At 45.1% G+C, this 20,915-nt stretch overlaps 1 protein-coding gene and 1 pseudogene across 2 annotated transcripts; one reads left to right on the top strand and one right to left on the bottom strand.

The window, feature by feature from the left end:
- The first annotated feature begins 511 nt into the window (after nucleotides 1-511).
- Nucleotides 512-5,070, top strand: LOC113567156 (annotated as a pseudogene).
- Nucleotides 5,071-6,565: 1,495 nt separating this feature from the next.
- On the bottom strand, nucleotides 6,566-7,748 carry LOC113567159 (borealin-like). 2 transcript variants are annotated; one of them, XM_026994333.1, is made up of 3 exons: nucleotides 7,714-7,748; nucleotides 7,166-7,326; nucleotides 6,566-7,106 (listed from the first exon to the last, which is right to left on the bottom strand). In XM_026994333.1, exons 2-3 carry the CDS (start codon nucleotides 7,311-7,313, stop codon nucleotides 6,697-6,699), a joined length of 558 nt encoding a protein of 185 aa, XP_026850134.1. In that variant the 5' UTR covers nucleotides 7,314-7,326; nucleotides 7,714-7,748; the 3' UTR covers nucleotides 6,566-6,696. The 2 variants fall into 2 exon arrangements, with proteins under 2 accessions (XP_026850134.1, XP_026850133.1); XM_026994332.1 differs by lacking the exon at nucleotides 7,714-7,748 and adding an exon at nucleotides 7,541-7,570.
- Nucleotides 7,749-20,915: the final 13,167 nt, after the last annotated feature.

The raw sequence follows: 20,915 nt of genomic DNA, 5'->3' as shown, positions 1-20,915 counted from the left end.
CAATTTGCACTGGCTACGCAGCACCCGACGTCACGCTCAGACTGATTTTCTGTCTCTCTCGCACGCACTCTTTGTCGTGTCGTTTAATATTAGCGCCGTCTGCCGGAGGAGAGCCATACTGACTTAGTATCGGGTATAACTGTAGAGTTGCGGTGTCCGCAGCAACTCACAACGTTCCCCCTCGTTTTGATTGTTCTTTGCCGTGTCGCCATTTCCTGTGGTGCCCTGTTTTCCTTTTTGTGGTGTCTGTCGTGTGCCGTGCCGTGCCGTGCCCCGCTGACATGACAAAAAGTCCCTTCCCCCCCACCACCACTATAACTACTACCGACAAGCTTTCTTCTCGCCAATAAATAATTTATAAGATTAATCTATAAAAACACAAACTAACGAGAGAAAACTGTGTAAAGAGATAGAAAGTGCCAATAAAAGACCTAATAAAAACACAAAAAACAACTGCAATTAACTTGACGAAAGGAAAAAACCTACACCAGCAACTAAAATGACAAGAGGAATGGCCAAGAGGGGAACGAGCAGGCGCCACAGCGACGGCGGCAGAGCGGCCCGCAGAGGCGCCCTAGCAGCAGCCAACTACAACGATAGCAGCAGCGGCTGCCAATGCAGAGACACCAATATAAGCACAGCTCCAGCGACGCCACAGCGACGGCGGCTGCTGCCGTCCCGCCAATACAAACGGTAAGTCTGTCAATGTTGGAGGCTGTATACACACCAATACAGACACAGCCATGCAAATTACAACACCAATACCAACGATACCCGCAAATGCGGATAAAACGGCGCCCATAACGGGATCGAAAACAGAGGGGACGCCACTTTTCCCGCCTCTCACGCTCTCGGACACTCAAAACAGTTCGGGAGTAACGGGAGAGGGAGAAGACAGAGGAGGGCCAGCAAGCCGACGCGCAAGAGCGGAGCGCCAGCAGCAGCCACCCACACAGCCACTCCACCCACAGCCGCAGCAGCAACGCCAACGCGGTCCGGGTCGATAGCATCGGCAACAGCTGCAGCATCGCGACCAACATCCCCGGCCACTGGCCGAGGGGCACCAACACCAGAGGGTCCTGCCGATGCAGCCGATCCCAAATCGTGCTCCGGAGCCACGCCAACACCAGGTACAGCAGCAGACAGGCGCCCAGTGCAATGGGAGCTGTGCCCATATCCTGAAAAGAGATCCCAGAAAAATTAGAGAACTGGAAGAAAGGCTGGCAGCAATTTCAACGAAACTGACGCAAGGGACGCAAGGGCAAGGGACGGGAGCACGGGGGGAGTGCCGCCACAACGGACAACAACAGCAGCAGCAGCATCCACACAGCCATCGCCACGATCAACTGCAAATACGCACCATGACGCCGCAGCCATATCGGACTCCGAATCCGATATGGACTGCGAAGCAATTAACGATGAAGATGACGACGAATGCACCGACCACGATCCATTCGAGGCGCTGGATGGCCTGGGCGAAATATGGAGGGCACAAATCGCCAGCGCACGCGAAAGCATGCGATCGGGCGGCGCCTATTGATGTGCCCAATCGTCGATCCAGAGACAGCTACTACAACAAAGAAAAAGACGTTAATACGGACAACAACGAAAAACGGCCAAAACACACAAAAATCACACGTACCTGCCAATACACAGACAGAGCTGATCATTAAGAAGCTGCCTCGCCATCAACATCATCAATTTCCTGCCAAAGGGGCGTAAAAGGAGGCCTCATCTGATGACGCTGTCGTCACATCCAGCCAATTAACAACACACAGGGGGACAACAGAGCCGGCCGGTATACAGCGTAATGTTCGCATTGCGTTTGATATGCCCGCCGGTGCTCCGTTGTTGTTTGTCCACCTGTTAGAAATAAAATAAATTGTAATTAATATGTTTATATGTGTGTAAATGTAAGTCAATTATCCTTTATTTTACCTTGTCTGCATCAATGTATTTGTTGTAGATGTCAATCCTGTTGTTTCTGTAGTTTTTGCATGTCCGTAGATAGTTTGTCCATAGTTTTAGTTACTTGCCTGTGATATTAGGAATAAGTTTTTATAAATTAAAGTATTTTTTCTGTAGTTAATTGTATATTTTTCGTAGTTTTCTGATTAGTTTTACCTTTTTACTCTTCTTACCCACCTATCTGCCATTCGCATATTCCACATGACATTTGGTAACACCAAAAAAAACGAGGGGGAACGTTGTGAGTTGCTGCGGACACCGCAACTCTACAGTTATACCCGATACTAAGTCAGTATGGCTCTCCTCCGGCAGACGGCGCTAATATTAAACGACACGACAAAGAGTGCGTGCGAGAGAGACAGAAAATCAGTCTGTGCGTGACGTCGGGCGCTTCGTAGCCAGTGCAAATTGATTTGTTCGTATTGGCTATAAAAATGATCCGATGTGATCCAGATTCAGCAATCTAATAGATATGGTCATTATCTATGATTCTGCGTTTTTAGTTTTCTCAAATCTGCAATATTGTGGATGCAACAGATTTTCGTCCTTTGTGGGGGCGGATGGGGGTGGGGCGAAATTCTGAGATATACGTTTTATAGTGACATCTTAAAGGAGTGTGTGCACCAAATTTGGTTACTCTAGCCTTAATAGTCTCTGAGATTTGTGGTTGCCTCAGATTTTCGTCCTTTGCGGGGGCGGAAGGGGGTGTGGCGAAATTTGGACAGGAAACGGTCAAGGTCCGATATCACAGGAGTGTGGATACCAAATTTGGTTGCTCTGGCTTTTATAGGTTCTGAGATCCTTGAACTCATATTTTGCAATTGGCAAAACCGACCATGAAACCTGTGTGTTAGAGTGAGACAGAGCGAGAAAGAGTGAAATTGTTTTCGTGATTCTGGCTGTAATAATTATACGATCTGGTTCAGATTTTGCACTCTAGAAGATATAGTCATCTTCTACGATTCTAGTTTTCTCGTATCGTCGAAATTGTGGATGCCACAGATTTTCGCCCTTTGTGGGGGCGGAAGTGGGCGGGGCAAAGTTTTGAAATATTTTTGGAGCAGTGACATATCACAGAAGTCTGGATCCAAAACATCGTTGCTCTAGCTCTTATAGTCTTTGAGCATTAGGCGCTGAAGGGGACGGACAGACGGACAGACGGACGGACGGACAGACGGACAGACACACAGGGCTCAATCGACTCGGCTATTGATGCTGATCAAGAATATATATACTTTATAGGGTCGGAAACGATTCCTTCTGGACGTTACACACATCCACTTTTACCACAAATCTAATATACCCCAATACTCATTTTGAGTATCGGGTATAAAAATAATTCCCATGCATTTTACTCGTAAGTAAAAAAAAAAGTCTTTTTTTCCCCGAACGAAACACGTGGCTCCGAAAGAACCTCTGGATAACATTCTTTGAAATATCGAATTTTCAAGATGTTATTCTCTCGTGTTCTGTCCTTCAATATTCTGTCCTCAAAACAATTCCTCTACTCTGCCTCAGTTTAATTCCCAACGATGATATGGAGGACTCCACCTCCTCGAAGAGCGATGGCGATGGCTCGGACCAGGAGGATGGCATTGGGGGCATGGGCATGGCGGAACGTGAACGTGAGCCCAAGCTGCGCCAAGTGGAGGACGACGAGCTGGGGGATGGTCTCAAAGTCACACTCTCATCGGACGGTTCTCTCGACACAAACGACTCGTTCAACTCACATCGGCATCACCCATTGAACCATCAGGATGCCATTGGCGGCATCATGGGAATGGCCCCCAATGCTCTCTAGTCGGCCCCCGTGACCATTGGCGCCAGCACGGATCTGTTGACTCCGAATGCGGCAGCCACACGGCGACGTCGCAAGTTGCCCGAGATACCAAAAAACCAGAAATGTAAGAAGAGGGAATCCTTGCCCCATTCGTAGCTGAAATCTTACCCACTCATGGCCTTGTTGCAGCTTCCATTCTGCATCTTTTAGGTGGCACTAACTACGGATCGCTGGCCGATGAGTTTCGAACTGGAGGCGGCGGAATCATTGGAGGTCCCTTGTCTGCACCGCGCACCGGACAACAACGCTCATTCCTCTCGCTGAAGTGCGGCTATCTAATGGATGAAGACTCCAGCCCCGATTCGGAGCGGCTGCAGAGCCTGGGGGATGTGGACAGTGGCCACAGCACAGCGCACTCCCCGAATGACTTCAAGAGCATGTCGCCACAGATCACATCGCCCGTCTCCCAGTCACCGTTTCCTCCGCCATTTGGTGGCGTGCCCTTCGGGCAGTTGGAGATGCTGGAGGCCACACACCGCGGACTGCACAAGTTTGTGCCACGACATCATGACGAGATCGAGCTGGAGATCGGCGATGCCATCTACGTGCAGAAGGAGGCCGAGGACTTGTGGTGCGAGGGCGTGAACTTGCGCACAGGAAGGCAGGGCATCTTCCCGTCGGCCTATGCCGTCGACTTGGACTACAACGAGTTCGATCCGACGGTGCAGCTGGTGAAGAAGGAGCGCTATCTGCTTGGATACCTCGGATCCGTGGAGACGCTGGCGCACAAGGGCACCGGCGTGGTCTGTCAAGCGGTACGCAAAATCGTGGGCGAATACGGTGCCTCCCCCACCGGACAGACCTGTATTCTGAAGGTCTCCGATCAGGGACTACGCATGGTGGATCGTTCGGGCCCCAATGTAAGTACTGAATGTCGCTCTAACTGTTAATGAGTCATCCTTCAGGAAGCCTTTGTGTTTGTTCTCCCCTTAGAACAAAAAGGAAAAGAAGCCCTGCATCGACTATTTCTACTCGCTAAAGAACGTCTCGTTCTGTGCATTTCACCCTCGCGATCATCGCTTCATTGGCTTCATTACGAAGCATCCCACAGTGCAGCGCTTTGCCTGCCACGTCTTCAAGGGCTCAGAGTCCACCAGGCCAGTGGCCGAGGCAGTTGGGTAATGTTTTCATTCAAATCAAATGCTCACAAAGATAAACCTTAACATATATTCTTGTATCCTTCCTCAGACGGGCCTTTCAGCGTTTCTATCAGAAATTCATTGAAACTGCTTATCCCATCGAGGACATCTACATCGAGTAGGATCGGGCACGATGAACATACGATGTATTTTTTGTGCGGTTATTAAATAATACAAATAAAATTCTACAACAAATGTTTGCCCCTTCATCAAAATAAGAAACTTATAACCAATTTGTATAATCCCGCAAGCTCCATTCAAAATTTGAATACATATATGATTTATCTGTTCCTACAAATGGTGCAACATCCGAGACATGTAAATAGTTAATTTTAGGTTTGTAAATCCCACTCTTGAAACCGCTTCAAGGCAATCAGTAATAGCTTCCCTTTATAAGAACACACTTTATAAACGAGGACCCAGGATATCACACAACACCACAAATAACTTGAACTCCTGTAAACACTTTGGACAGCCCCAATTTCAGCACAAAACACAGTGAGGCCAAAGTAGTGTCCCAAATTAACAAATAATTACTTCGATTTCTCTCTCTGTTACGAGGCTCAATAATCCCAAGACCCCATCCTCAAACTCCCTAAGTATTACGAGCATCATTCAAAGCCCAGTTTTAGGATGTGTTAATCCAAGCAGTTGTGTGCATACACTCGAATATATATGTATACAAAGAAATATATAAAGAAAATCTATATTAAAACCAAGCAAATTGTCCTTTACTTTCCTTTCCAGCTGATCAAGCCGATCAAAAAGGACCTGGCACGCCCCTTACTGGAGAATATCTAGCAGATTGCCGAATCTGTATTAGATCGGAAGGAAAAAAGAAATTGCCGCGGCTGAGCTCCCCTTCCACGCGCCCTCTAATTCTCTCTATCGCTCTATCTCACTCATCCTCGTGCAATGTGCATACTCTGGCAAAAGGGAACTAGATAAAACGGCTGTTGTTTGTGAGAGAATAGAAAAGAAGAGAAAGATTTAAGCAAAATTGCAAGAAAATGAAAACCGATCAAATCGAATATATATAAAAACGGTTCGAGCGATTACTATGAAAATTGTTCGTGGGAAAAAATCAATTGGCCCCTTTTGCGAACAGTGACAACCACATATAAAATTTATTGTATAAATAACATTAATCATAAGCTCACATTTGTATATAGTAATTGAGTTCAGTAAAGCCGTGGCCCTTGCCGCGGCTCACAAAGTTCCCGCTCGCTTAAACTCTACTACTGTGTACAGTCCCCAAAGTATGACATACTTCTGGGCTGGCATGGCCCACTCACAAAATATCAAACATACTTTTTGGGCTAGCCAAAACCCTCAGCTCCGTTATTTGTGGGCCGATCCTGGCGTTCCACGAAAAGATGTCCCTGATTTGATGGAGTCTAGGAATCAAGGATATTTCCTTCAGTCGGGGCATGCCATTCTCTTCTTTTTCACACTCACGGAGACACATGCAACACAATAGCAACATGTTTAAAAAATCTAAATTAGAAAACAAATTGAGACGAAAAGAAACTTCTGCGAGCTCAAACATAGATATTTATTTACACATCTATTTAAAAGTATTTAATTGTATTAATTAATTTTACAACCAAGAAGCAAGAGAACAACAACCAAGAAACACTTGAACAGAGCCACTTAAAATATGATAATGAAGGAGTCGAATATTGACGTATGAAGTATGTAAGTGTTAAGTGTAGCTGTCTGTAATTATTAATTCGATCCCCATATATCCTACATCTCGTCCACCTTTGTGGCCATTTCAATAAGCAGCTCCAGATGGGCATGCAAGATCTTCACTTGCTGGAGTGCCTTCTCGTCCAGTTGCATCATAATGTGCTTACTGGGCACGGTCATTTTGTAGGGCCTCACGGTGATCACACCACTCTCGCAGTAAATGTACACATCAGCACAGTCATCCCAGTTTTTCTTGAAAGCCAGCGGGCTGCCGGCGTCGGAGAGCACCAACTCATCGGCGCGCGGCCAACGTTCGAACACTACGGCTGGCACATCAAAGGGGTTATCCTGGTCCAACGATTGTTCGAGGGAGTGCGGCGACAGGGAGCCCTGGGAGCCCTGGGGACTGCCGCAACGTTCGCGATCAGGGGAGCTGCTGCGAGCTCGGCTGTGTGGGGGCTCGGTACCTGAAAAGGATATGGTGTGTATTGCGTTAATGTATTACCAATCATTTGCATTCACTCACCCTCCCCCATGGTATTAGTGTCCACTTGATTAGCGCACTTCTCAAGCTCATCGGTCTCCTCCAGAGCAGCTTCGGACATGGTTTGAGCCTCCGTTTGGTCAGCTGTCTTGGTCATCAGCTTACGACGTGAAGCTCGGCGGCGAGGCATCTTTCCTTCTATACTGCTGATTGAATTATGAAATTTGGAAACCAATGTTACTAGTTACACTAATTTACGGACTACTACGATGAACGTTAGTTGAACTTAAAAAAAATTGAAAAATATTCTTGTATTATTGCCGATTGAATTTTAAATTTTTTTTTTAACCTTTCCGTCTCTACTGCCGATTGAATTATGAAATTTGGAAACCAATGTTACTAGTTACACTAACTTACGGGCTACTACGATGAACGTTAGTTTGAACTTGATTTTTTTTCAATATATTCTTCAAAAATATTTTTGTATCATTACTGCCGATTGAATTATTTATTTTGTTTAACCTTTCCGTCTCTACTGCCGATTGAATTATGAATTTTGGAAACCTATGTTACTTGTTACAATAATTTACGGGCTACTACGATGAACGTTAGTTTGAACTTGATTTTTGTTCAATATGTGATACAGAATTTGATTGATAGGAAACGGGGTAGCCCCGGTAATAGCACTCATTAGTTCGTAATTTTCGAACTGAACCTAATGGAAACCTACTTAAATAGGTGATATATGATTATAATGACTTAATGAATCTGCCAAATCTGGTTAGAAAAAATATTATTTTATGGTCATTATCTATGATTCTGCGTTTTTAGTTTTCTCAAATCTGCAATATTGTGGATGCAACAGATTTTCGTCCTTTGTGGGGGCGGATGGGGGTGGGGCGAAATTCTGAGATATACGTTTTATAGTGACATCTTAAAGGAGTGTGTGCACCAAGTTTGGTTACTCTAGCCTTAATAGTCTCTGAGAATTGTGGTTGCCTCAGATCTTCGTCCTTTGCGGGGGCGGAAGGGGGTGTGGCGAAATTTGGACAGGAAACGGTCAAGGTCCGATATCACAGGAGTGTGGATACCAAATTTGGTTGCTCTGGCTTTTATAGGTTCTGAGATCCTTGAACTCATATTTTGCAATTGGCAAAACCGACCATGAAACCTGTGTGTTAGAGTGAGACAGAGCGAGAAAGAGTGAAATTGTTTTCGTGATTCTGGCTGTAATAATTATACGATCTGGTTCAGATTTTGCACTCTAGAAGATATAGTCATCTTCTACGATTCTGCGTTTTTAGTTTTCTCGTATCGTCGAAATTGTGGATGCCACAGATTTTCGCCCTTTGTGGGGGCGGAAGTGGGCGGGGCAAAGTTTTGAAATATTTTTGGAGCAGTGACATATCACAGAAGTCTGGATCCAAAACATCGTTGCTCTAGCTCTTATAGTCTTTGAGCATTAGGCGCTGAAGGGGACGGACAGACGGACAGACGGACGGACGGACAGACGGACAGACAGACAGGGCTCAATCGACTCGGCTATTGATGCTGATCAAGAATATATATACTTTATAGGGTCGGAAACGATTCCTTCTGGACGTTACACACATCCACTTTTACCACAAATCTAATATACCCCAATACTCATTTTGAGTATCGGGTATAAAAATAATTCCCATGCATATTGCAGATTTGAGAAAACTAAAATTTCGCCACACCCCCTTCCGCCCCCGCAAAGGACGAAAATCTGGGGCAACCACAATTCTCAGAGACTATTAAGGCTAGAGTAACCAAATTTGGTATCCACACTCCTGTTAGATCTCACTATAAAACGTATATCTCAAAATTTCGCCCCCACCCCCTTCCGCCCCCACAAAGGACGAAAATCTGTTGCATCCACAATATTGCAGATTTGAGAAAACTAAAAACGCAGAATCATAGATAATGACCATATCTATTAGATTGCTGAATCTGGATCGGATCAGATCATTTTTATAGCCAAAAGGAACAAATCAATTTGCAGTGGCTACGCAGCGCCCGACGTCACGCTCAGACTGATTTTCTGTCTCTCTCGCACGCACTCTTTGTCGTGTCGTTAAATATTAGCGGCGTCTGCCGGAGGAGAGCCATACTGACTTAGTATCGGGTATAACCGTAGAGTTGCGGTGTCCGCAGCAACTCACAACGTTCCCCCTCGTTTTCCCTAAAATTATGCTACGCGAATAGGCTAAGTCTTCTGTTGGATCCAAGAAAGCTAAGCTTTTAACACGCCATCTACTGGGTGCGCTTCGTCACCGTGGGCTGCCCATATTATTTTGTTTGGCTGACGTTTTAATCGGCCTCCTCCTCCCACTGTCATTTTGACAAATCGAAAAGAAAAAGGGAAGAACGAGGGGATGAGGCCTTGATTTCCGGGAGAAGCAGCTCTCTTTCTCCTCGTGGTATCCGAACAGTACAGACGTGCTTATCCAGATCAAAAAAAACCCGTCCTCAAAGCTGCCCATGAGGATCCCTTGTGTGCCCACAGTGGGATAAATAAAACCCTTGAAAGACTCAGGCGATCTTATTATTGGCCAAACTTAGCGGTGGATGTCAAAGAACTCATAAATAATTGCCATATCTGTAAAACCACGAAGCATCCAAATCAACCCTTAAAGCCACCAATGGGAAATACGGGATTACCTTCTCGATTCTTTCAAAAATTATTTGTAGACTTTTTAGGACCTTATCCGAGAAGCAAGTCAGGAAATATTGGCATCTTTGTCGTGTTAGACCATCTGTCAAAATTTCCATTTTTGAAGCCCGTACGAAAATTTACAGCAGATTCCATAAAACGCTTCCTGGAAGAAGACCTCTTTCACTGTTTCGGGGTCCCCGAAACCATCGTAAGCGATAATGGGGTCCAATTTAAATCTCACACGTTTAACTCCCTGCTTGACAAATATAATATCTCTCATGTCTATACTGCCTTTTATTCTCCTCAAGCCAATGCTTCGGGGAGAGTAAATAGATCCGTTCTGGCGGCCATCAAAAGTTATGTTGACCCGGATCAACGTAATTGGGATGAGAAATTAAGCAGCATTTGCTGTGCACTTCGGTCTAGTCATCATTTAGCCATAAGCACTACCCCGTATCGGCTTGCTTTTGGACAGCATATGGTAACCGATGCTAGTAGCTATAAACTGATGCGTAACCTAGACATGTTAGAAGATCGCGGTGTCCAATTTTCGCGGGAAGATTCCTTCGACATAATTCGCAGCAAAGCAAAAGGCTCTATACAGGCCCAGCACTTCCGAAATGCCAGATCCTATAACTTACGAACGAGAAAAATTTCCTATAGGGATGGACAGGAAGTATATAGACGTAACTTTCAGCAAAGCAATTTCGCTAAGGGCTTTAGCGCAAAGTTAGCACCAACCTTTATAAAGTCCCGAGTGCGCAGGAAGCTAGGAAACTGCTATTACGAACTTGAAGATCTTCAAGGCCGCATTGTAGGCAAATTTCATACCAAGGATATAAAACCTTGACATGAATTGTTACAAGCGCGGATCCCACTTTGGGTGTCCCAACCCAAGCGTGATTTAAGTGGGGGGGATTATGTAGTGCGCTTGTTGTAAGAAAAAAAATTGTTTCATCGACGTCTTAATTTTCCCTAAAATTATGCTACGCGAATAGGCTAAGTCTTCTGTTGGGTCCAAGAAAGCTAAGCTTTTAACACGCCATCTACTGGGTGCGCTTCGTCACCGTGGGCTGCCCATATTATTTTGTTTGGCTGACGTTTTAATCGGCCTCCTCCTCCCACTGTCATTTTGACAAATCGAAAAGAAAAAGGGAAGAACGAGGGGATGAGGCCTTGATTTCCGGGAGAAGCAGCTCTCTCTCTCCTCGTGGTATCCGAACAGTAGAGACGTGCTTATCCAGATCAAAAAAAAAAAAGTTTAATAAAAGTTAAAAATCAAATAAAAGTTCTTCGGAGATCAGCACGATCCGCCGGCCTTTCGGAAGCAAGACCCCCCAACCCCAGTTGGGAAGCTCCACCCAACGCCCTCCGCCAACGCGGTCCACCGTAGAGTTGGGAAGCTCCACATAAAGCCCCAACGCCATCCACCACAGCGAGCCCTTCAGCAGTTCCCGAGCTTCAGCGCCGACAGAGAGCGGCCCCTCAGCCGTTTCCGAGCTTTAGCGCCGCCAGCAGCGAGATCTTCGCCGCCCCAGCGCGAGCCGTCGCGACCGAGAGTGGGCCTTCCAGCCACCGGGCCAAGCGCCGTAAACAAAAAGTGCCAAGTGATCTTCCTTGCCAGGAAAAAAAGACCCTGACCCGAATTTTTTTGTCACCGTGCTTCGCCCTAACCTAAAAGCCAGATCATGACATGTGAAGGTTAAATGTGTTAAATAAACCCCAACGGAACGGGCAGAACTCGTGTGAACCTCTTGTGGCCCATTGTGCGATTATTCCCAAAGATCTTATGTGCGCTTGTTAGGCCGTTGACCCCTTTGTGCATATAAAACGAAACCAGCTGCTTGGAGCTTTTTCCGTGCGCCAACACCTTGGTCTATGGATCAAGACCTACCCCAACGAATCTAAATAAACGAATAAATATTGAATAAAGTATAAAATATATAAGTTAAAGATGGAATAATTTGATTTAGGAACTATATATGCTCAAAAAAAAAAAAGGCCTAAACAAAAAGAAAAAGAAAGAAAGAAGATCAAGATAATCTGGTGTTAGCCGTGGTCATGCGTGTGCATGTGTGTGTGCTCTCTCTTCTCTTCAAAACTTACAGGTATTCCCCTCGCCGAAAGATCTTTTGGACGTGGCCGGAACATGAACGTACGTAAGTGAACGAACCCCCAGTTAACGTTTATAAACTTTTAACATAAAGAGACAAAAGAAAAAAAAAAACCATACATGAGCCCGGTCGCCCGTATTCTTTGATTTTTCCCTAAATTATGTTGGAGCTTTTTTTTTGTTGTAAAGAGGCCTTAAGCCCACGAAAAGCTCCAGAGCTTAAGAAGCTTTAAGCTTTAGCACAGATCAGCGGCAGCAGGTGCTTCACACCTATGCGACGGCTATTAGTTACTCTTACTTTTGCATTAATACAAAAACACCGAAAATGAAGAAATCTTAAATTACAAAAGTTCCTACTTAAATATTCATTATTATTGTTATTATTCATTCAATTATTCCCAGTACCCTACCACCTGTTCTTGAGATCATATGTTTTATTCCTATTATTTAAAATTATTATTCCTGTAGTTTTAATTCTCTTATTACCCTAGCTTATACTCCACCCATAACTATATATCATTTCCCTTCTACCCATGTATTTAGCTTTAGGCACTATCGATAAAAATAAATATTGTTAATGAATTGGAAATGAATTGCTAGAAGATTTTTGTTTAGGAGCCATGCAGGGATCGATGAGGGATAGTGAGGTATGACCCCCCGGCGAGAAAAGGGATCATCCATAAGCCTTATTTTCTTCGGAATTAGGATGATCAAGGTTGGGAGGGCCATGGCTGTTGCATCCAACACCAGCACAGCTACCCGTCGGGTCGGATTTGCTTGGCGGAAGCCCACTTCGCTGTCCCCTTAATTCCTTTGTCCCTTCTAATTCCCCCAGCCTCCTCATCCTCCTTCCCAACCCCCTAACACTAGTCATACGGTCATACGCAGGGTATCGCACGCGAAAAAAAATAATAAGATAAGGCATCGACGCGAGAACGTATAGGAAAGGACAAGTATAGGAACCCCCCCCCATACTACCGATCATACAGCCGGAGCCAGCGCGTGCACCAGTCCTGCCCGATACACCCCCGACCAGCTCGAGTGGCACCGCCACACACAACCATCGTTGTATGTGATATGCTACAAGATTTTGTCAAGTCAGATTGTTCACACAGTTTTTTTTATACCCGATACTCAAAATGAGTATTGGGGTATATTAGATTTGTGGTAAAAGTGGATGTGTGTAACGTCCAGAAGGAATCGTTTCCGACCCCATAAAGTATATATATTCTTGATCAGCATCAATAGCCGAGTCGATTGAGCCATGTCTGTCTGTCCGTCCGTCCGTCTGTCCGTCTGTCCGTCTGTCCGTCCCCTTCAGCGCCTAATGCTCAAAGACTATAAGAGCTAGAGCAACGATGTTTTGGATCCAGACTTCTGTGATATGTCACTGCTACAAAAATATTTCAAAACTTTGCCCCGCCCACTTCCACCCCCACAAAGGGCGAAAATCTGTGGCATCCACAATTTTAAAGATACGAGAAAACAAAAAACGCAGTATCGTAGAGAATGACCTCTACTACCCTTGCCGCCTGCTGAGGGCAGACGACTAGGAATGTAACATGTACATGTGGGCGGGCAGTTTATAGGGGGCGTAGTTGATTTATGCGAAGACTAGCATTTTTGGCTCAATTTAGGCCGTAGTGGTGGGGTGTGGCGGCAACTGATGCTGATTTGAAAGTCGATTACGAAACCGATAATCAATTGTCAGCAACGTTGCCGCCGAAGATTTATCACAGATTGTATTGGGGTATATTAGATTTGTGGTAAAAGTGGATGTGTGTAACGTCCAGAAGGAATCGTTTCCGACCCCATAAAGTATATATATTCTTGATCAGCATCAATAGCCGAGTCGATTGAGCCATGTCTGTCTGTCCGTCTGTCCGTCTGTCCGTCCCCTTCAGCGCCTAATGCTCAAAGACTATAAGAGCTAGAGCAACGATGTTTTGGATCCAGACTTCTGTGATATGTCACTGCTACAAAAATATTTCAAAACTTTGCCCCGCCCACTTCCACCCCCACAAAGGGCGAAAATCTGTGGCATCCACAATTTTAAAGATACGAGAAAACAAAAAACGCAGTATCGTAGAGAATGACCATATCTTTTAGACTGCAGAATCTGAATTGGATCGTATTACTATTATAGCCAGCATCAAGAAAACAATTTCATTTTTTCTCGCCCTGTCTCTCTCTAACACACAGGTAGCATGGGCGGCTTTGCTTAGAGTAAAACATTAGCGCCTAGATCTCAGAGACTATAAAAGCTAGAGCAACCAAATTTGGTATCCACACTCCTAATATATCGGACCGAGACGAGTTTGTTTCAAAATTTCGCCACACCCCCTTCCGCCCCCGCAAAGGATGCAAATCTGGGGATATTCACAACTCTCAGAGACTATTAAAGCTAGAGTAACCAAATTTGGTATCCGCACTTCTGTTAGATCTCACTATAAAACCTTTATCTCAAAATTTCGCCCCACCCCCTTCCGCCCACACAAAGGACGAAAATCTGTTGCATCCACAATATTGCAGATTTGAGAAAACTAAAAACGCAGAATCATAGATAACGACCATATCTATCAGATTGCTGAATCTGAATCAGATCAGATCATTTTTATAGCCAAAGGAAACAAATCAATTTGCAGTGGCTACGCAGCGCGTGACGTCACGCTCAGACTGATTTTCTGTCTCTCTCGCACGCACTCTTTGTCGTGACGTTTAATATTAGCGGCGTCTGCCGGAGGAAAGCCATACTGACTTAGTATCGGGTATAACTGTAGAGTTGCGGTGTCCGCAGCAACTCACAACGTTCCCCCTCGTTTTTTTTTCCAATATATACCCGCTTTGGGTTGAGGGCTCTCAGTGCTCCAACAGGGGAGGGACTGAGAGGCTGGGGTGTGAGCCGCCAGCAACCAAGCGCGTTGCGTTATTAATTCAGCTTGTGGGCAGTATATGTCTTAATATTAATATATGTACATTTTTATACCCGATACTCAAAATGAGTATTGGGGTATATTAGATTTGTGGTAAAAGTGTATGTGTGTAACGTCCAGAAGGAATCGTTTCCGACCCCATAAAGTATATATATTCTTGATCAGCATCAATAGCCGAGTCGATTGAGCCATGTCTGTCTGTCCGTCCGTCCGTCTGTCCGTCTGTCCGTCCGTCCGTCTGTCCGTCTGTCCGTCCCCTTCAGCGCCTAATGCTCAAAGACTATAAGAGCTAGAGCAACGATGTTTTGGATCCAGACTTCTGTGATATGTCACTGCTCCAAAAATATTTCAAAACTTTGCCCCGCCCACTTCCGCCCTCACAAAGGGCGAAAATCTGTGGCATCCACAATTTTAAAGATACAGGAAAACCAAAAACGCAGAATCGTAGAGAATGACCATATCTTTTAGACTGCAGAATCTGAATTGGATCGTATTATTATTATAGCCAGCATCACGAAAACAATTTAATTTTTTCTCGCCCTGTCTCTCTCTAACACACACGTAGCATAGGCGGCTTTGCTTAGAGTAAAACATTAGCGCCTAGATCTCAGAGACTATAAAATCTAGAGCAACCAAATTTGGTATCCACACTCCTAATATATCGGACCGAGACGAGTTTGTTTCAAAATTTCGTAACACCCCCTTCCGCCCCCGCAAAGGATGCAGATCTGGGGATATTCATAAATCTCAGAGACTATTAAGGCTAGAGTAACCAAATTTGGTATCCGCACTCCTGTTAGATCTCACTATAAAACGTATGTCTCAAAATTTCGCCCCACCCCCTTCCGCCCACACAAAGGACGAAAATCTGTTGCATCCACAATATTGCAAATTCGAGTAAACTAAAAACGCAGAATCATAGAGAATGACCATATCTATCAGATTGCCGAATCTGGATCAGATCGGATCATTTTTGTAGCCAAAAGCAAGAAATCAATTTTTAGTGGCTACGCAGCGACCGACGTCACGCTCAGACCGATTTTCTGTCTCTCTCGCACGCACTCTTTGTCGTGTCGTTTAATATTAGCGGCGTCTGCCGGAGGAGAGCCATACTGACTTAGTATCGGGTATAACTGTAGAGTTGCGGTGTCCGCAGCAACTCACAACGTTCCCCCTCGTTTTTGTTTGTTTTTTACAATTTAACTTTTAAACGACACTCAAACACACTATTACATTTGATGGCACAATAATTTACAAACATATAAACTGCAGCAACGTTAAACACTTGTAACCTCGACTAGGCCCGCAGTCAGCAGGGGGGGCAAAATATTCGGCACTTTGACAGAGGAACTAAACCTCGAACACGACTCGACTCCACAACGCTCACGACCCGACTTTTCCTCGTTTGGACAGAGACCCAGACTCGAGACCATTCCACGATCGGGGCAAAAGGCTCCAGAAGTACGAATTGTCAAGAGGGTGTCAAGTGTGTGTGTGTGGTGTGAGTCAAGAAAGTAAAGTGGGGCCACGCTCAAAAGTATGCTGTCCTTTCCTTGTAATTCTCCCTAACTTAAAATTTGATTTGCAATCCCCTGTGAGTTTGTCAACTTGATGTTTTGTTGGCTGTAATGCGGTATGTGGTCTTCAGTCCCCTCTACTACCCTTGCCGCCTGCTGAGGGCAGACGACTAGGAATGTAACATGTACATGTGGGCGGGCAGTTTATAGGGGGCGTAGTTGATTTATGCGAAGACTAGCATTTTTGGCTCAATTTAGGCCGTAGTGGTGGGGTGTGGCGGCAACTGATGCTGATTTGAAAGTCGATTACGAAACCGATAATCAATTGTCAGCAACGTTGCCGCCGAAGATTTATCACAGATTGTAATAATTTTTTTAGTGGGGTGTCGGAGAACTTCACTAATTACGATAATAACAAGGGGGGGGGGGGGGGGGAAGAAGGTGTTAAAGAAATGAGATCGAAAATTCAGAAAGTGCAGTGTTGCAACACGTAGTCAATTGAGGAATAGATGAAGAGAAAAGGTAAACAATGCAGGTGCTTTGCGTGGAAATACACTAAATAAAAAGAAACAAGCACTTGCAGAAATAACAATTCAGATAAGTAATAGACTGGAGTGAAGACGACGGAAAAAACAGGTAATAAAAGAGATACTACACTGGAACAAAGACGAGACAATACAGTTACAATTGATTTACGTTTACAATATTACAATAAACATAACAATTTAAAATAATGTCTATATCTTTTTCTATAATTACAGGGAAGACAAGAAGCATCGGCCGGCATAGCAAAACACAATGCTTGTAAAGACATTGCGTTGCATACCGGCCGACCCCGTCGTCCCCCCTGGTCGTCGAAATTGGCGTCATCCAAAGTCGTCAGAGGTAGCTGCAATTAGCACCTCGTCGTCGTTGTGGCTGTGGCTGCCCTCTTGGAGAACCAGTGGCACTGGTCCGGCCACCAGCTGGGAGCCGGGAGTAGACGGCACACATATTACTGTGGCGACACGGGTCCAGCCGCCAAAGTGAAATGGATGTGAGTGTGTGTGTGCGTCGGCAATTGTGGCCCTAGTGGCACTGGTCCGGCCACCAGCTGTGGGCAATGGCGGTCGATGACACGCCTACTCGAACGGCACAGGTCCGGCCGCCCAAGTGTAATGGATGTGTGTGTGTGTGTGTCTGAATGGCTGGCGGTAAGTATTTTGAGAGCCCTTTTTAATCGTATTTGTGGCTGATAAATTTTTCCTTTTCCAGGACCATTGGGCACTCTGAATGCCATGGCACTGGATCCGGCCACCAACTAAGGACGATGGCGGACACGACACACATCTACTCGAACGGCACAGGTCCGGCCGCCCAAGTTTAATGGATGTTTGTGTGTATGTTTTTGTTTTATTTAATGGCTTTGATGGCGGCAGCGTCCGTTGTTCATTTTCGTTGTGGCATGCGAGTGATATGCATTTGTCATTTAATCCAATGCAGTGGCAGAGATGTGTCCAATTAGTACACAGCGTTCCAGGATATCTGGTTGTCAAGATGGTACCTCATGTTGCGGGCGTAGGCCTTAATGTCATCCATGGAGTCGTCATCTGTCCACATCTCATCGTCATCATTTTCTTCATCCGTTTCAGGATCCGTCTCTGGAATGGCGGCTGGCGTTGGCCCTAACGTTTTTTGTGGTGTCTGTAATCGTGGTGGTTTCTTTGACCGCCTGGCTGCTGGAGCTGGGGCAGGCACTGTTGCTGCTGCCATTGTTGGTGGATTTTCCGATGTTACTGGAACTGTTGGAGTTGCCGGCACTGCCTGGGATTGGATGAGCGAGGTGAGTAGTGACATCATCGCTTCCAGCCTCTTTTCCAATCGCGTCATCCTCTGTGTATTCTCCAACAGTGCCTGGCTGCAGGATCCGTCGCAAGATTGGCGTTTCGGCTTCATCTTCTGCCGGGAGCGGTTGTTGGCGAGCTGCTGCTGCTGCTGTCGCTGTTGTTGTTGTTCGCGCTGCGGCTGCTGTTGCAGCTGCTGTAGCTGCTGCTGTTGTTGTGCCTGGGAACGGCTCAATGGCTGCTCTGGACGTCGTCGCCCAGTGCGTGGGCCAGAGGCAGCAGGCTTCTGTTTTTATACCCGATACTCAAAATGAGTATTGGGGTATATTAGATTTGTGGTAAAAGTGGATGTGTGTAACGTCCAGAAGGAATCGTTTCCGACCCTATAAAGTATATATATTCTTGATCAGCATCAATAGCCGAGTCGATTGAGCCCTGTCTGTCTGTCCGTCCGTCCGTCTGTCCGTCTGTCCGTCCCCTTCAGCGCCTAATGCTCAAAGACTATAAGAGCTAGAGCAACGATGTTTTGGATCCAGACTTCTGTGATATGTCACTGCTCCCAAAAATATTTCAAAACTTTGCCCCGCCCACTTCCGCCCCCACAAAGGGCGAAAATCTGTGGCATCCACAATTTCGACGATACGAGAAAACTAAAAACGCAGAATCGTAGAAGATGACTATATCTTCTAGAGTGCAAAATCTGAACCAGATCGTATAATTATTACAGCCAGAATCACGAAAACAATTTCACTCTTTCTCGCTCTGTCTCACTCTAACACACAGGTTTCATGGTCGGTTTTGCCAATTGCAAAATATGAGTTCAAGGATCTCAGAACCTATAAAAGCCAGAGCAACCAAATTTGGTATCCACACTCCTGTGATATCGGACCTTGACCGTTTCCTGTCCAAATTTCGCCACACCCCCTTCCGCCCCCGCAAAGGACGAAGATCTGAGGCAACCACAATTCTCAGAGACTATTAAGGCTAGAGTAACCAAATTTGGTGCACACACTCCTTTAAGATGTCACTATAAAACGTATATCTCAGAATTTCGCCCCACCCCCCATCCGCCCCCACAAAGGACGAAAATCTGTTGCATCCACAATATTGCAGATTGAGAAAACTAAAACGCAGAATCATAGATAATGACCATAAAATAATATTTTTTCTAACCAGATTTGGCAGATTCATTAAGTCATTATAATCATATATCACCTATTTAAGTAGGTTTCCATTAGGTTCAGTTCGAAAATTACGAACTAATGAGTGCTATTACCGGGGCTACCCCGTTTCCTATCAATCAAATTCTGTATCACATATTGAACAAAAATCAAGTTCAAACTAACGTTCATCGTAGTAGCCCGTAAATTATTGTAACAAGTAACATAGGTTTCCAAAATTCATAATTCAATCGGCAGTAGAGACGGAAAGGTTAAACAAAATAAATAATTCAATCGGCAGTAGTAATGATACAAAAATATTTTTTGAAGACTATATTGAAAAAAATCAAGTTCAAACTAACGTCATCGTAGTAGCCCGTAAGTTAGTGTAACTAGTAACATTGGTTTCCAAATTTCATAATTCAATCGGCAGTAGAGACGGAAAGGTTAAAAAAAAAATTTAAAATTCAATCGGCAATAATACAAGAATATTTTTTCAATTTTTTTTAAGTTCACCTAACGTTCATCGTAGTAGTCCGTAAATTAGTGTAACTAGTAACATTGGTTTCCAAATTTCATAATTCAATCAGCAGTATAGAAGGAAAGATGCCTCGCCGCGCCGAGCTTCACGTCGTAAGCTGATGACCAAGACAGCTGACCAAACGAGGCTCAAACCATGTCGAAGCTGCTCTGGAGGAGACCGATGGCTTGAGAAGTGCGCAATCAAGTGGAACCTAATACCATGGGGGGAGGTGAGTGAATGCAAATGATTGGTAATACATTAACGCATACACACATATCCTTTTTCAGGTACCGAGCCCCCACACAGCCGAGCTCGCAGCAGCTCCCCTGATCGCGAATCGTTTCGGCAGTCCCCAGGGCTCCCCAGGGCTCCCTGTCGCCGCACTCCCTCGAACATCGTTGGACCAGGATAACCCCTTTGATGTGCCAGCCGTAGTGTTCGAACGTTGGCCGCGCGCCGATGAGTGGTGCTCTCCGACGCCGGCAGCCCCGCTGGCTTTCAAGAAAAACTGGGATGACTGTGCTGATGTGTACATTTACTGCGAGAGTGGTGTGATCACCGTGAGGCCCTACAAAATGACCGTGCCCAGGTAAGCACATTATGATGCAACTGGACGAGAAGGCACTCCAGCAAGTGAAGATCTTGCATGCCCATCTGGAGCTGCTTATTGAAATGGCCACAAAGGTGGACGAGATGTAGGATATATGGGGATCGAATTAATAATTACAGACAGCTACACTTAACACTTACATACTTCATACGTCAATATTCGACTCCTTCATTATCAATTTTAAGTGGCTCTGTTCAAGTGTTTCTTGGTTGTTGTTCTCTTGCTTCTTGGTTGTAAAATTAATTAATACAATTAAATACTTTTAAATAGATGTGTAAATAAATATCTATGTTTGAGCTCGCAGAAGTTTCTTTTCGTCTCAATTTGTTTTCTAATTTAGATTTTTTAACATGTTGCTATTGTGTTGCATGTGTCTCCGTGAGTGTGAAAAAGAAGAGAATGGCATGCCGATTGGCCCCGACTGAAGGAAATA

Source organism: Drosophila persimilis, unplaced genomic scaffold (genome assembly GCF_003286085.1).
Source record: "Drosophila persimilis strain 14011-0111.01,24,50 unplaced genomic scaffold, DperRS2 tig00002003-arrow-arrow-pilon, whole genome shotgun sequence".
Classification (NCBI taxonomy): Eukaryota; Metazoa; Arthropoda; class Insecta; order Diptera; family Drosophilidae; genus Drosophila; species Drosophila persimilis.
Note: the sequence above shows the minus strand (reverse complement) of the source record. Positions and strands in the feature narration are given on the sequence as shown.

What these genes read in the sequence shown, in the direction of transcription:
- LOC113567159 (XM_026994333.1), bottom strand. Translation starts at nt 7,313, where the DNA reads ATGCCTCGCCGCCGAGCTTCACGTCGTAAGCTGATGACCAAGACAGCT. An exon ending in CACTAATACCATGGGGGAGG is followed by an intron (nt 7,107 to 7,165) that starts GTGAGTGAATGC and finishes TATCCTTTTCAG; the next exon opens with GTACCGAGCCCCCACACAGC.